The sequence below is a fragment of the Pyxicephalus adspersus genome, chromosome 10 (assembly GCF_032062135.1).
Source record: "Pyxicephalus adspersus chromosome 10, UCB_Pads_2.0, whole genome shotgun sequence".
NCBI lineage: Eukaryota > Metazoa > Chordata > Amphibia > Anura > Pyxicephalidae > Pyxicephalus > Pyxicephalus adspersus.
Genome location: NC_092867.1, coordinates 10,782,438 through 10,800,381, shown reverse-complemented (window position 1 = coordinate 10,800,381; position 17,944 = coordinate 10,782,438). Strand labels below are relative to the sequence as shown.

Here is a 17,944-nt window from a genome sequence, read left to right as displayed (position 1 = left end):
AGCTGGATTTGGTAAATTGTCAACTGGTTTACTCCGCGTGTTGCACAGTGTAAGGGCCTGAGTTGATAGGCTTTTGTTTGCTTTAGAATTGCTTTTTATTCTGTGAAGTTGTTGGGAATCAAAACAGCAGCTTAATGTAGGTCAAATGTACCTGCAATTAGTTCTGAATGAACTTTGAAGCACCTTTAACTGATGTCAAACATGCTGCAGATTTTCTTATCAAAGCCAGTTGGTCCAGGCACCTTAGATTGTTTGTACACAACATACAGCACTGTTCCCAAGCACTTGGGGTGTATGATCTAGCAATTAAGACTACCAAAGTGAAATTATAGAATACTCTGAAAATGATTTTGGGAAAATGTTCTGCATAAAAAAGACAAACACACTGTTGCCTATAGAAATGTTGGCTTTAATTCAGAAAAACTTTAGTTGGATGTTTAAAAATTGGGGCCACATTGGATACAGGCAAAATATTGTCAAACGAGTGATTTGTAAAATTAAGCTCTGCTCATATGATCAGCTTAAAGTTTCCCAGCAAAGCAATTAACACTAAAATATTTTCTGTTCATATGAAGATACAAAATGTAACTTAACCATTTCCTAACACTTTCCTCCCGCCTATTATGCCAGTGTCCCTTATTTGATTACTTATCTTTCGGGAATATTTGGCTCTCACATACACAAGCTCTGGATTCAGAGGCTCATTATGTTGTCTTTCTTCATGATTTTAGAGCATTATCATTTAACATTCATTTTTTCTTGGTGTCCCAAGGTTGTGCTAATTGCTTCCTTGATTGTGTATTGCTTTTAGGGATGGTGCTTTCTAGCACATGCATAGGTAGTGCTTGGCTTTCTTACTAGATATCCCTGCATGCACTGTACACACTAAATCCGAGAACCACGTATTACATTATTACAAAAAAATGCTCTAATATGTTTAATTTAGCATATCTTAATAGAAACTGCAAACAAATACATAATGTAAAACTAGCCATAGGGAACCAGATGTTTTCCTGAGAACATTGGGTGGGAAGACAATTTGTCCAATTATGTCAATGGCGAATGACCTAAAACATAAATGTCCAAGGCTGGCTGGTAAATGTGCCCTTGGTAACAAAAAAAGATTGTGTTATAAAAAAAAATGCAATGACAAATCCAGTTTTGATGCCCTGTGGAATGTTTATTAAAATTGCCCTCATCCACGTGTCCTTACCTGGCTTCCTCTCCACGGAAAGGTATCTATTCTCATTGTTCACTTTATTATTATATGTGTTTGATAAGGACAATCTGCATTGCCCTTTAGCCCAGTCTTCTAAGACTTATGTGAGAGGTCTGGGACAAAGTCTGACAAGTCAAGCAAATTTCTCCTGATGGGCCGGAGACATTCTTTATTTTGGGTGACAAGAGGAAATAAATAGCCCTGATACAGAGATATGTCAAACACTTTGAAGTAGCACCTAAATCATTCATTATTGTTCCCAGATTAGCCCCAAACTGTGACCAAGCAGCACATTCAAGAGGATGGTGGGTTTGGGCTGGCTGTGGGCACCTTAAGAAATAGAATTATGTAGATTGCTTAGGGGCAATACAGACAATCCTTATTTATAAATATAGCCTGGTCTTTTATATTTCGTATATATGTACAGAATTGTACAGTATGGTCCTTGAGGCTCTCTGTGCATTGTACACAGTTTGTACAAAAGAAGTAAAGATTTATAAAACCAATATTTTTAGTTTCGACAAAGGTGTTTCAGCTTTGATAATCCCTGTTTGCTACATCAGTCATCTTATCAGCAAAGACTGCATACATCTGTATCAGACAATGCAGGAGCTGGATGGAGGTGAAGTGGTTATAAATTATTCCAGCTATTGAGTCAGGACAAGCATGGAGGGTACACCAGAAAGCTGCAAACTGGCACACAGCTAGATCTGAGAGATTAACTAGAAATAAACCTCCAGCTACCTACAGTTACTAGACTATGTTCAGTGATGGAGCTCCTGCAGTCCTGAAAGAGTTAATACCCCCTAGGCTATTTAACAGCAGCAGTGTATGGCAAGGCGAGCACATTCATATAATGTGACAGCACTAATGCCGACTGTCAATATTATTCTTCCTGCTAAACTATCACAGACTCTGCACCCCTCCTTACATTCAATGCAACCACTGCTGGAACTTTTAGCACAGCAAACCAAGAAAGAGAATAGGTCCAGTGATCATCATCATGGCATGTAAGCATTTCCAAAAAAAGAATTATTTTTTTATATCCAGCATATCCAAGTATGTAAAAAAAAATACAAAAATCCATAGAAAAAAAAGACTTTCCAACCTGTTAGTTTATGACTGCTGATGTTATCTCCAGCACACACTCCAATGCTTCCCCTACAATGGCAAAACATTCATAAGATGTGTTCTTGTCTCCGGTACACCCTCCTACCTAGTATCTCTCCAAAGCTTGGTAAGACCCCACCTCTTCCCCCAGTGGAGCTTGGCATTGCTTGCATGGAGAGGTCGCCCTGAGCCCTATGAAGGTTACAGCGGTCCCAGGATGTACAATACAAGATTTCAGGAAGACAATGCTCCATACATTTATTTCCTTCTTATTGATCTGATTTTTGCTTGCTTGAGAATCCTCTGCAATTTCCAGTTGTAAATCACAGCGCAGGGTCTAGTCACGCCCACATGACGCTCTTATTGGCCGGCTAGCTTCACAGATTTGCATGTGGGTGTTGTGATTGGCCAGCTTGTTACACAAGACTTTACATAAGCTTGGCAGGCTGGGTAGAGTTGTATAAGGCGCAGGAGAGGTATTGGGTGAGATTGCTGGAGAAACTTGTGAATTGTTTGTATAGGATGCTGCAAGCACATTTCTTTCTCCCTGTAAGTATTATTAGAACTTTATGTTGTGTTTTATATAGCATGCAACTCATCTGTGAGGCTTTACACATTGTTACAATGTTAGCATACCTGGTCTATACATTGTACAATTTATATCATTCCATTTACTTTGTATAGTATAGACAGAGCTCATGTTTGGGTTTTATTTATTTATTTATTTTTTTTGCTTTGGGTGTATTATAATATACTGGTAATTTAGCACTCTTGTGCAAAAATGAACGCTGGAATTACTATAGAAAATATAAGATTATAATTTGAATGATTTACTAGCTTCATGCATGAACAAATCTGCCCCTGTTATATATTACAGTATATTCTACACCTAACAGTGAGAGAGAGCTTAAAGATATAGCACGTGATTGCCTTTTATTTGTATGTCTACAACTTGAAAATGAAATCCACCTTTTCCCTGAGTGTCATGTGTGTGAATGGCTGTGAGCTGCTTCTCTGGGTGTCTAGACTGGTGCTTGGTAGCCGGGGTTATTGCCATTTTTTACAAGCAGGTAGGACCTGGCTCCATATGTGTGAGAGATTTGTCTTCACATTATCTTCCTGTAAAGAATTTTAATATTTAATTGCCCAGCAATTGTCAGTGCTGGCATAGTTGCATAGAGGGAGAGCTGCACTATACTGCTGCTTCTGCTAATTACAGGTTTACACATTGCAGTAATGTGACCCCCCACCCTCTGTGTGTCACCTCAGGACTCTCTTGCTATTAGAAGTTCTCATGGAATTGACTGTATTCTACACTATATACCCTGATATTTGTCAGATACAATAAAGCTTTACTCTGATCCTTGTTTTATGGATGTAGTGCAGGCTTGGAGTTTATTTCAAATGAAAAGAGCTTCAGAACAGATTGAACTTCAAACCAACAGGATGCAGCTGGTGTCCTATTGATAAGTTTCCATTTACAGGTTCAATATTTTTGTCTGTGAATCTTTTTATAGTGCATTGTTTATAAATGATGATAATTTATTCCTTTCGCTGCATGCTCTAAGTTTTGCAGATGCTACCATAATATCACTTCAAACATGTTTAATTATATGAGCTGTATCGGTGACTGAGAATTTCTGCACAATACAGATGGGGAAGCTGGTTTATTGTGTGTTCCTGAGACAGAAAGAAAATGAGAAATGTGGATTATGAATTTCATCATATAGCTGCGTGATGATAATATTTATACAGTAAATAACTTGCTGAAGCTAGAGAGGCCTTACGTGACTCCTATCTCTGCTTAGCCGCACATCATAGCTCTGCCATGGTATATCAATGAATGGTAAGGCAGACGGTATCTTTTGCCAGTCGGCTTTTGCCAATATTTACTCTGAGTAATGGATGTCCTCTGAATGAGCTTCTGACTTTATGAAGGTTGTAGTTTGGTCTGATTTTCTGTGCTGCGATAATACTTTATGTATGTTTTACTGCAGTGGTGTTGCATATTGCATGGCAGCTGGTGTAGAAAGTTTCTTGGGGTTTGAGTAACTACTTATGTGATATTCTTTGCATTCCTTCAAGGAGAAAATTAATCTTGCATTCCGTCACTGTGCTGTAACGTTGAGTTTGTAGAAAATTTTTATTCAGTCTGCATGCAGAATCATGTAGCAGTAATTGTTCAGTTGGAGAGTTTTAGGACCCAAGAGAAGCCATCACAGATATCCACACAGATGAAAAGGGTTCTGTTGGTTTTACTTCTACATAAAGTAAATATTTTAGGAAGGTCAGAACGTAAAAGTGGCTTAATAAATTAGTTCTCATCTCCAGTGACTTAGCAAATTGTTACACTCTGTCACCTTTGTCTGAAACTCATTAGGACGTTTATGTAATTAAATCGTATTAGTGTAGTACAGACATCAAGCATGCTTTGGAATTGGTCATCTTAAGGATGCTGATATCAATGTTGTGTCATATGCTGCCACATATGAGTCCTGTACAGTTCTATTCAAAGCTTAACATAGAAGGCCTCAGCTGTAAAAGGTGAAATCGAGGTCAGGAAAATGTATCGCATCAAGTTTTTAAAACTATATTAGGAAGTATTTCATGATTAGAAGCTAGCTTAGTTAAAAGGATACTGTGTTCACAAAACCTAAATGGGTTACATGTTAGAAGTTTGCCACCATTCATTTGCTTTAAAAGTGCATCTAGAATCTTCCAATATCTTTTCTCATCATATATTATAGTGGAGAAAGCTCTTAATTTACTATTTAGCACAAACATGGTAAAGCTAAATAAAGGAGCCTATCTCCTTCTGCATTATTATTATAAAGAAATGATAACTCCACAAACCAGTGCAATATTTCTTTGTAATTGACTATGGCGAGTAGGAGGTTCTGAACTTTTACAGATTGGTAGAAGTATGCCATGAATGGTTCAGCCTACTGACATCAAGTCAAAGTCACTGACAGCAGAGTCATACTCCAGCTTTGTTTACACACTCATTCTATAAGGCTCACACTATAAGTATATTGAAAAAAGCAAGCTCTTTGGATCCTCATTTGTTTCTGCTGTAGATATTGCAAACATACTTTATTTATAAAGCGCCAACATATTATGCAGTGCTGGAATGAGGCTTGGGAAAACTGCGGCATTTTTCTTTATCTACTCTACCGTATACACAGGCAACATCCACTATGAGTTCTCAGTTAATCATAATTGATATAAACAATATGCTTAATCAATACCAGTTGATAAAGAAATATGGGTCCTATGGTATTACTGCTTTTATAGCTACTATTCAGCATGCAGGAAACTTGACTTGATGCAAGACAGAAACACTGCAGACAAATATATATTTTTATATATATATATATATATATATATATACTTTTATATAATACATGAGGATATTGAGACTTTTATCTATCTGCAAGGTTTGCTTTACTTTTATGTAAGTACAGTGTTCTCCCCAGACCCCTTTATCCGGGCGCACCACCCGGCGCTTTTTAGTAACCACCCGGCTGTTTTTGGATGGTTGCTGAAGAGTTGGAACACAGGGGCTACCACCCACCTACAATTTCTTCCCACCCAGCTTAAAAAATTTTTTGGGTTTAACACTGAAGTATCTTGTTGTATGTCTATACCATGGAGCCCCAAAGAGGTCAGTATCTTTGTATATGCATAGATGTAAATATTTGTGTGTGTGTGTATATATATAAGGATCATGGCACAAGTCAAGGAGTAGTAACTGGAACACATCTGGCATGTTCTTGATGGTGTAGACACATGTTCTAATTAATTAAGGCACCTGTTTATAGCACCAGATGTAAAGGAGTAATCGAGTGGTGTTTGTTTATTGGGAGAAAGTTGTTAGATAGTAAATTAGCTGTTGCAAGAAAATGTGTTAATGTACCTTTTCCTTCAGTTTAATGTGGTCTATTTTATGACATTAGATAATGAATTAATAAGATATTTAGTGGTGTTCCTAATGGAGTGTTTTGTTAATTGTTAATGGAAGTGAGTGCAATTTTAGCTTTATAATAAAACAGGAAAGCAAGGCAGCAGTGTTGGTGATACCCAAATCAGTCAGACAACTGTTTTAGTTTGTTGTAATGCTTACCGTAAGAGACCAATGTAATTTTCTAGATTTTTTAATTTCAAAAGGGAGTTTACGTGTCTGTAAAAAAAAAAAAAAAAAAAAAAAAAAATGTTTTTGTGCTTAGGCTAAAAAATAAGTTCAAGGTTAGTGTCATGGTAATTATGGACACGATAAAGACTAATTATATTTTTTAGGGTAGATTTAATTATGTATATTTTTGGCATTAAAATTTGTTCCAAAACATGCCAGCATTGGGGTTGTAATGGTAAAAATAGTTGCATCTTCTCTTTTTTTTTGTTTTTTTTTAACATTGCCAAGTTAACCCAGACACTCAGTCAATCAACAAAAACATTCTATATTTCATTCCTGAACATATGCCTGTCCCAGCTATTTTTTTTTGAGAACCAGTACATTTACATTTCTTCACAATACTTAGAGTAATTGTGTTCTTGGCACTGTTCAATGGACTTCAAAGCAAACTTTTTGCTAGGCTTTTAAATTTCCTGTGTTTAGGAATGAGCAAAAAACTACCTAAATTAAACAAATACTGGGTATTTGCTCAGTTAACAAACGAGTATTGATGTCCTCTTCAGTGTAACATAAACCTGGTATAGGTCTCTCTATTATTAGATATTTGAAAAATAAACACGCAAACAAAAGAAAAGTGTAATGCAGCCATTTTTTCTTTTCGTTTTCTTTCTTTCTCTTTCTTTTTAGCTCCTTTAAAACCTCTATTGGTTTATGATTATCTGGGTAGTTAAGTCAGAAACAAATGAGTATTAGATGGGATCTAATTTTATTAAACGGTAAAGTATATCTCCTTCATTAGTCCCTCAATCATGTTGACTTATGTAAGATGTGTTTTAACAATGTTTGATGGGGAATGCTTTTTATGACCTTGTGAAATGGTCGACAAAGGATGTAAGTAGCTTGTTTTGGTAATTCTCTACATGCCACGTTCTGTATTACCACATGCTGCTTGGTTTCAGTTAATAAGAAATTGATTTATTTCTAATATACTCTCATTTTCTCAAGCCTTTCTTTCCCCTCCAATTCGGTTTTCAATTTGTTGTCCTGAAAGTATCCCACTTGTTTCCCCTCTGATCCTTCTGCTGATGAGATACTTGCATAGATCAGATTATTTTTTAAGCTCCCTGCACTTACAGTGCAGAAAAATAGGTGCAGTTGTGTCTTTGTCTTAGATAATCCTTGATTAGTATGTACATGCCCGTGCGTATATACAGTATATTTTGAATAAGTGCAAATGATTGGACATGAGAACACCAGTTGTAGCCCAATAAAAAAAACCTTATTCCCCTTCAAGCTGATCAGCATCATCCTGTGGAAGAAAGAAGAGTGGTTACCCTCTTCTGTGACCCTAAATCTTCATGCTCCTGCAGAGCTATATCACTGACTACTATCCCATATATCTGTGTTGTATGCCGTGTGTTCCATTGTGTGCTGTGGTTCCACCTGCCACCCCTCTATCCTTACTGTGTCATGTGGTTACATAGAGGTTGTTGGGGAAAAACTACAGCATGCATTAGAAGCCATGTTATTCAACCCTCTGTAGCCAAAGCAGTGAACATTAAAACACAAACACCCAGGCCATTAGGTAAGTATTCCTTTTCTACTTTCTATTAAATAGGTGATGCTGGATTACTACTATAACCACATTTTAAACCGCTGACCTGAATTTTTTTAATCTGGGAATATAGGTTGGTATAAATCATTCTCAAATTTGTACATCCATTCTTTGTAAAGAGTTCAGCCCCTAGGAGCTTTTTAGCTCAGGCAGGGCAGCCTATCATATTACACACGTTACTTTACTTTTACAGTTTTACCTGCCAAATAAAGATTGTAATTCGGCACAGTCAGTTTTGTGAGTTACATCTTCATTAACAGTTCATTTGCCACCGCATTTGCAGGCAGGTGAACTCAGTTTCTGATCCATCTACTAGGCTATTCAAATTTCTAATGGAATTTTGGATAAGCATTTAAATACATGTATTATTTGTTTTACATGTATATTTTGTTTTCCCAACCAAAACATTTGTATTTCTGCACAGCCAGACCTAAAATTTGAGTCTTACACGGCATTGCCAGGCAAGTGGCCTGCTTTTTTTCTGAAATGCAGCTAGCTATGTCACCTCTGGTCTTTTTTGACCTTAAGTGGACGTTATCATCTCTGTCTAATGAGCAGGAATCTGGTTCAGGAAGCTGTAATGCTCAACACAAAAGTAGCAATTTGATCAGCCAGATAAAGTTTAAATTTCACAATGATGGGCAAATATTACAAATCCTTTGACAGATCTATGTATTTGATATTTGTATTTAGCCAAGACCAGACCAAAACAACTTGGTACCACCAGCAAGCTGGTCTTAGACAAATTTTCACAGGCATACAGGCAAAACTAAACTTCCATACTTGACAAAAATGGTCATCAGTCTTGGTTACACAGTGTAGAATGTTTCTGCCCTTAACAGTCATCATCCATTCAGATTGCTTTCCACTGTGTTTATTACAATGGTTGAGCCCTGTTGTTGCATAACATAGCAGGGAGCATTCTGATTGGTTAATGGTTGTACAGAGCAAGAACAACCCACCCTGCTGTGTAACTCCCTGCTGTGAGAAGTGTCCAATATTGGACAGCAGAAGGGGAGGATGATGAAGAACTGGCAGTATTGAGGATGGTAGCGCTTGACAGAAGAGGAGGAGAGAAGCATTAAAAACAATACAAGATGTCACTGAACTGCATTGAAATGTAAAATACAGCTGGTTGATAAGCTTGTCATTATCCATGGTAATAGATAGTCATGGATTAGAGGTATGGAAACCAAATGATGGGTATATGAGATTGATTGAATCAATGAATTAATTAAAAAAAGAAAAAAATTGAAACCTGATTCTCTAGAATATTGAACCTTAGCAATCTGTTCCCGGCCTGCTTGGCATCTTCATACCTCTGAAATATTGTTATTTCTTTTACCGATATCACATGATAGGTTGGATTATGGAATTTTTGTTCAGGTTGTAGAAAAACGCAAGCACAACCATGTTCACAGCTGGTTGAAAAAGTTCTGCCACTAACACAAGCACACTTTTAGGATCTTTGGCTTAGAGGAAAAAAAAATGGAAGAGAAGGATAACAAATATCATGTTATAAAATAGTCATATACTTGAAAAATAAAATTAATTGCAGGAGATTACATATATCCCGCTGTTGTTCTTGTGTTTCCATTTAGCTAGGAGATGCTTATTGGTCCACACAGACTAAAAATTCACTTTTTTCGGTTATTACTTCAATTACACACATTAGGTCTCAGGACCAAACATCTGGCGCTGAGATTGGTTTAGAACAACTCGACGTGTTTGTTCCAGTTGCTCTCATTGTGAAGCAGAAGATTGCTGTTTTGCCACATTGCCAACACACAAAGATGCTTTCCAAAGTTCACTTACTGTGTTCTGTATCCCGGAGACTCTCCCATCTCCCAGATGGTACCAAACATGACATCTGCAGTTTCCTGGGCTCGGTTCATTTCAACTCATTTTCCAGTCGGTCTTCTAATTTCATTAAGCAATGGCGATTATCTTTCTCAAAAAGCCAGGATTTTGTTGTTTTCCTCCTTGTGCTGTAATCTTTGTTATCAGGTGCATATGGTCAAAACTGCAATAGACCACGTTAGTAAATTTCACTGAACCGTTGTATGAGCTAATTTTGAAGGAGAAAAACAGTCAGGAAACGCTCATTTATGGGTTTGTAAATGAGAACTGATTTTCTGTGTTTTATGTAAGTGGCCTAGAATAATGTATGAATTGGTAATAGGCATTCAAATACATCTAATCAAATGTCTTTCTGCATTCAAAATGTTTTATTTTTGACACTATTAGGCTTATTCACCAATTGCTTACAGAAATATTTTGCTGTAACAAGGTGCTTAGTTAGCAGAACTAAACTCTGCAACATAAAAATACACACACAAAAAGCTATATTATACAAATGATTTATAAAATGCTAACTTATCCTTCCATGCAGTGCAGTTATATCTGGAACTCTTCTAAAATATTTGTACCTACTTATGTGCTTGCCAGCACAACTATTGGCAAACTTCTTCCTCCTGCAGTGTCCCACAGCAGGCTGTCACACATTTAAAGCTTTCCTGCTCCTGACAACCATCCAGCCAATGGGAACAATCCTTGATGTGCACATAAACAACAGTTCTCAATGGTCAGGGGTGGGAACATTGTGTTTCTTCCACAATAGTGTATAAGCTGCATTTTTTACACTGTCTTTCCTGGCATCCACCATGCCTGCTTCTCCTCCCTGGCACAGAACAGGGAGAAGGAAAGCCATGTCCCAAAATCCAAGTTTTAAAAGCTAAGCATACATGTAAAAAATATTACTTTTCTATCCATACCTTGGCTGCCTATTTGCTAAAAATGACATAAACAGATAGGGTTTAGTGTAAATTTAGCATATATAGCTGCAAGATCCAATAGCTGTTGTACGTCTTATAGCCCAAGTTGTTAATACTTAGAGAACACAGATTCTCATTAAAATTTTCAAAATGTGTTCAGAATTCAGTCTATCAAACTATGCAACAATTGATTGTGTTATACTGGGCTGTTTCTGGACAGGGCCCTGGAATGATCTGCTTTAACTAAAGGGTCACTAAACTCTAAAAAAAAAAAAAAAAAAAAAAAAAAGTCACCAGGAAGTAGAGCTAATTGACAAATGAGACCTAAGTATGGGCTGCTGCACACAGGTAAGGCTGTGCCATAATCAGCAAGTGTTCTGTGCTTATTATGGCAGAAGCTCACCACCCAGCAAGATTAGTTTCTGTTTAACTGTATTCTGTATTTTTAGTATTCATTTCTGAAATCACTGCGTGTCAATTTCTATGTTAATCTAGATACATTACCTTTTACCTATTACCTAGAGTATTAACAACTTCTAGAGAGGATCTGTCACCTATAAAGTAATATCTTATTAGTGTGCTGAGAAAGTCCTGTAATCATAAACTTTATGGTATTGAATTTACTGTGTTGATCAATTCTCAATTGTGTTCTTTTCAATTAAACATTCTATTTACTATAACAGAAGGTTTTCTTTTGTTGTCTGAATTGGGACCTTTTCATGTATCAATATCACTTTAACCTAGGACCCTTTATTGAACTAACCCCAAGGCTAGGCATACTAAAGTACTAAAACATTGAACAAGCAGTAAAAACACTTTAATACAAGCCCCCCTTCATCTCTGTATCTTTAAGTATTGTGAATAAATTTATTTGCAAACGCCACAGCAGAGACATTGTGTTTTCCTATAAGAAAAACCTTTGCAGGTTGTCAGCTCTGTACTGTAAACAACAAGCAACTCTTTCTAAAGTCTTGTACAGATTTTCAATAATTGTTACTAAAAACAAACATTAGTTATCATTTTGGGTGACAGAATTAACTAGCACTGGATAGCTCAAAATGTGCATGGCAGGTTGCCATCTCAAATATATTAGTAGTTCTGCATAGAAAAGTGTAAATAGATGAAAAATATACAGACAATACTTTTCCTGATTTGACCTGTGTCGTCTTGACTTTAGCCTTGCCTACCCGACTTTGCCTGTTCTCTGATCCCTCAGGAACCTAGCTAGTTTTGCTTGAATTACTGTTACCTGGCCTCTGTTTGTCTTACTGACTTTGCCTCCAACTTCACCCCTTGGTATCTTGCTGGACCTAAACTACCGTTGCTCACCTCTGCTAGCCTTGCAGACTTGCCACTTGTCTCACCCCTTGGTACTGTGCTGAATCTTCCTGACCCACTGTTGTCGACTTGGTCTTTCTTTGGCTAGCAACAAATATCCTCCATTGCTATCCGTGTTTGAAAATGTATATAAGTGGCAGCAACCTGGAATCAGCCTGCACTACAGCATCCTAACCACTTAAGCCTTGCACCTAGCATCGGCTACCTTTTCCTGTGCCTTCTCTTCGGCACTTCCTAAACCACAGGTGCCCCTTCTGGAGAGGTTTAATGGTGTCTGCTCCAAGTTCTGGGCCTTGGCTGTAGCTGTCAGGGATGATGGAGCTGCAACAATTAGGAAATTAGAGGAACTAATGGCTGTGTGTCATCCTAGTCTTCTCCAGAGTCTCTAGTGGTGAGGATGTTGTGCTGAAAGCTGATTCTAGGTTGCCACTATTCAGGTAGCTCAGGTTTAACCAGCAAGGTATCGAGGGATAAGCTGAGTGACAACGTTGAGTAGCGGTGCATTTTAAGATTTGACTTCAGTCTGTCTCACAGTTAAAGTACATATAAGCCCTCCCCCTAGCTGTTGAACATGTTTACAGCTTTACCTTATCCACAGACCCCATATTAAGAGTTTGTTTGCAATGTTTTATTAATTGATGTCTGATCTGGCAACATTTTGCACCTGTTCACACTTACAGCATATCACTTAATAAGCCAATACGTGTTTAGGTTTGTGCTTTTTCTCTCCATACTACTTGTTTACTGACAGATGGATTAGTTATTTACAACCCGCGCTTCTCTATTAAGTAGTTTGCAATTTGCCAATCTGTGCTTTGTGTATGCAGAGACACAGCCTGCCATGTCTTCTCAGGTAGGCACATAGCATCAACTTGTATTCTAATGATCTATTTAATTCTGCAGACTGACCTGGCTTCTTTTAGCAGGCTCATTCTTAGTGTTTAAAAATGCCTTTTCACTAACAGGTACAATTTGTCTGAAAGATTTAGTTGTTTTTTTGTTTTCATGTCCTTTCAACGTTGTCACTTTTCATTGCATTGTGGGAGGCATTTGTATGTATGCTTGGTGTTAATGAGGAGGTGTCACAGTGCCCTGATTTACATCTTAAAGTGGGGAAGTTTAGCTATGGTTCTAAATTATGTTTAGCTGTGCATTTGTTTGCTGCAGTACATTTGTAACAAATGTTTCCTCCTGGAACACTCAAAAACTTGTATTGTATACTTGCATTCAAAACACAATAAAAAAACTGATTCCACCTTGAATTCAGAATATGCCTTGCTCTCTCTGGCTTTCTTCCTTCAATACACTTACTCAGCTCAAATTCCCTATTGAACATTACACAGTCTGCCTTCTGTGCTGCTCACTGCAAAAATGGTCAATGACGTCCTTACTGTCATGCACAATGTGACTTCTGCCCTTCAAATTGACCTGATAGCTATGTATCTGACAGTCAGCCACTCCTTGTTGCGTGTACTCACCATGCTGTTGTCAGCTTCCGTGCTTTTTGTTTCTATTTGATTTTAATTCTTCCTGATGATTTACTTGCCAATCCTGCTACAGCGTTTTCATTCTTGCTGAGTTTCACCTGTGTCTACATGGACCACAAATTTTGGAGCTATGTCTTCAGTGTTTCAGCATCACTGTTATTTTTTATTTAATTTACAAATAGATGGATGACTTCTAGGTAAACCAACATACTTGTTATGGGACACTTCCTGCCCTCAGCCAGCTGTCATGCACCCTTCTTTCATGCTGACTTCTTTAATGCTGGACACCTTTTTGGGTACACCTTGTTCCATTTGCTTACTTATACACTTGCACATTGTAAGACCCTAAACCAGTATTCCTCAACATGTTTAACATAGGGGAACCCTTTGAAATAACTTTCAGGTCTTCAGGAAACCCCTGCAATAATTATTCTGTCCACAACTCACTGTACATTGGCTTAGTGGTCATTAGGAACAATTCCGTCTACATTGGGAAGGCTGCTACTCTTACATATAGCCAAAGAGATTATTGGTGTCAATGGTAACTGACTTAAGAGTCACAAATAGCTTGTTACTCAGGGAAACTCTAGCAACTTCTGGAGGAACCCTGGTTGAGAAACACTGCCCTAAATGGGCAGCACAGTGGCTCAGAGTTTAGCACTCCGGCCTTTGTAGTGGTCCCAGGTTCGAATTTCAGCCAGAGTACTATCTGCATGGAGTTTGCAGGTTCTCTTCATTATTGTGTGGGATTTCTCCGGGTACTCCCGTTTCCTCCCACAATCCAAAAACATGCAGTTAGGTTAGTTGGCTTTCCCCCAAAATTGTCCTTAGACTTTCTTAATGACATATGACTATGGTAGGGACAGCTAGTGTCATCACTCTGGACTTTGTATAGGGCTGCATAATATGTCAGTGCTATATAGTTACTGTGTAGTAATAATAAGAATAACACTGGTCTAATGAGAATCAATTTTAGCAAGTTTTAAACAGCTTTTCCAAAGACTGAAAAGGACCCTTTGCCTGATGAATGTAAGTTAGCTAACTAAACCCAAAATAAAAAAAACACACTTACCTTAGTCCTGCAGATCCGTCTATCTGTTGGCAGGTTTCTTCTTTTGGGTCCCACGTTGTCCCAGTATCCATCTTCAGCTTGGCGCCATCATCTGCTTCTCCTTCCTGTGTTGCTCAATCTTGCACTGTGCTGGCACGAGTTTGGCGGATGTAGATGGAGAAAAAAGATTGCAGACCCCACTGCACATGCTTAATGAAGAGATGTCCAAGTAATATCCAAGATCAGAGCATGTGCAGAAGGAGCAGCCAAGAGCCTCCCAGGATGCGTGACGTAGGTATCCCAGGAGGCTCCTCGCTTCCTTTCTGTGTTGATTGCCATGGGATAAAAAAAAGGGTATTGCCCTTTTATGCAAAGTTAAAATTTTGAGTTTAGGTCCACTTTTAATAACTTTTTCTGTAATAGGCATAAAACATATTAATTCTGCCCAAAGCTTATTTAGGGCAGCACTTGGCACTCCCTTTTGTATGTCATTCACAACACCCTTGTGCATTTAGGGGGTAATTGTGTCTGTGGCATCACAAAGTTTGCAATAGAAATACTTGTGTCTGAGCAAAGGTTCTTGTAAGGTCCCCGATGTCCTTTTATGCTTTGCATCTTGTCCTATGACATCCTGCCTGACATATTTGCTAATAATTTGTCTGGATAATAAATTTATATCTTTAACTAAATATATAGCATCGTAATTTGTTGCCTTTTTTTTTGTTCTGCTATTACAGGGGACAAAAAAATCTAATGGCTTCAACTCTGGGAGCAGTGCAAGCACCAAAGTCCTGTAGTTTGAGCAGTCACACCTTCGATTTCGCACTTTTTGTTACTCCATGCTTACCAATGGTGACATAGGGAATATGCACCAGATTGTCAAATACCATTTGAAGCCAGCACAGTGTAACTGTTCTGCAGCTCTCCACCAAACTGGATTACTGCTGTCTTTAAATATTTTCAATAGCCGATGCTTTTTATAGACCTGAATAGCAGGATATAAAACTATACATGCAGACAGGTGAATGAGAGCTGTAAGGGAAGAGACAAAACCTTTTCTCTCTATTGCAAGACAGATCTGTGGCAGACTGTAATCAAGCTGGTAGTGTGGACTTTTTTATTGGAATGATCAGAATTCTGTGCAGCCTTTTGGAAGCACCCTGTAAACAATGTTTATTTTTAAAATAAAACATTGTAGAAACATTTAGAAGACAACGAATGAAAAGATACGTTTATAGATATATAAACATTAAAAACATGATATGTGGAACTTGTTTCCTCACGAACCAAAATGGCACTTTAGTTTTCAGAACATCTTTTGAAACAATGTCTTAGGAATACATTAATAGACTATGGAAAAATAATTTGTTTTAGAAAAGAACATGTACTTTGCGGGCAGAAGCCAGGAAAGGGGTCATAATCCTGATCCCGTCAGTTGCAAGAGGAAAGTGTGACCTGATTTTACACAAACCCCAGAGACTGCAATAGTAAAGTGATACAGTAAACTTGAAATGGCTTCTGACGTGTTGCAGTGTGCTACTGATAACCCATTATTGGGAAGATAGTTGCTTTATGCATCCAACTGCTTGGGTATAGCATATTGGCTCTAAGTCTTGTAAAGAGTAAACTTGTTTTTTTTTCCCTAGAACAGAACTCCATTCCAAATACGATTTTTAGTTCAAAACCTGTTTTTTTTCTGCAATATTTACCTTTATTTACGAAAATTTCCTACAAAGTACTCTCTTGGCACTGAATTCCTTTATTGTGATGGATAACATAACCTATCCGACTTCCTTTGAGCCATTCTGGATCTGCCAAGCCTGGTATAGGACGGTAGTAGAAGCATGGTGCATGGTATTCTCCCTTCTCCAACTGTCATCATGCTCTTGTTAGCTGATGAACTGATGGAGTTTGTGCTGTTTCCTCTGTTGTCCTGTTGCATAGGATCTGCAAAAGGGTTGATACCAGGGCAAATGCAGAAACTAGCACTGCTTGTATTGAAAAATGTATTTAAAATTACAGAGCTGTAATAATTTCTGTTGTTGTCTGTTAGACACAGACTTGGAGTGTAGGAATCAGAAAGTCCTACGCAAAATGTGTACTATTAGTAGATACAGACTTACTATTCAATCACCTAATGCATATCATATGAGCATGCTGTAGAAAATGAAAATGGTAGTTAGATATTATCATAAGCTGCTATTGAATGTTTTTCTTTTTTCCAAACACAGCTTCATTTTAACTATTCTGTGTGTTTTCCAGTCACGGCCCAGTGCTCAAGATGCGAAATCTGCTTTTTCAATCTTATTTCTTTTACTTTCTCTATAGTATGTTTTTTTTGTCTTATAAAGTCAGCTAGTATTTAAAAGTTATTGTATGAACTGTAATATTTGCTTTATAAAAGGCATACAGATCCTTCCTATCAGATTAAAATTAAATCTCTCCATTTGAATGGCAACTGTTAGACCTGGTCTGCAAAAAAGTCTTTATGTGAATTTCTGTTCCTATACATCCCATTCCAGTGTTTCTCACCCAGGTTCTCAGAGGTTGCTAGGGGTTCCTTGAGCAATAAGCAATTTGTACCTCTCAGGTCACTTGAATTGACTCCAATGATCTTTTTGGCTACCTGTAAAAGCCACATTCTTCCTTTTGACCATCATGCTAATATACTCTTAGCTGTGGAAATATTAATTATAGCACGGGGTTCTCTAAGACCTGAAAATTATAGAGAAAGGCTGCTGTATTCCATTAACAGCCCTGACCGGTTCAAAGAACACATTTATACTTTCAAAAAGGGTATTTAAAATATATAGAGTACTTAAAATCATTGTTGAATGTGAATCAATGGATTTTCTTTTGTTGACTTCAATGGACACAAACTTCAATGACCCTTGTGCACTGCCAGGAGAGAACAGCACCATTTTTCTGTACTGAATAAATCCCAACCCAAATGCTTTTTTTTTTTTTTGCATTGGTTTGTATATCTTTTGGGATTTTAGTCAGCAAACACGAGTCACTGAGTGTTATTGCTTGAGGGTAAGATTTAAATGACTGCAAAGCCTCTAAATATGCAAGATCTTGTAGGAACCTTTGTATCTGTAACTTTGCCAGCCCTAGCATAAGGAAAATATTTAACAAGTAATGTATAAAAAAAAAGAAAATGAACATCATTATGTATTTATTTTTGTGGTAAATATGTAAATTATGTTTTTTGTTTT

General features: G+C 37.6%; 1 protein-coding gene across 3 annotated transcripts in view; it reads left to right on the top strand.

Annotated features, from left to right (window-relative positions):
- Positions 1 to 2,790: 2,790 nt before the first annotated feature.
- CRTAC1 (cartilage acidic protein 1) overlaps positions 2,791 to 17,944 on the top strand; it is a 310,184-nt gene continuing 295,030 nt past the window's right edge. For all 3 annotated transcript variants that reach the window (XM_072423868.1, XM_072423870.1, XM_072423869.1), the window contains exon 1: positions 2,791 to 2,878. In XM_072423868.1, coding sequence (XP_072279969.1) covers positions 2,852 to 2,878 — 27 coding nt within the window. In that variant the 5' untranslated portion in view covers positions 2,791 to 2,851. The remainder of the gene's footprint in view (positions 2,879 to 17,944) is intronic.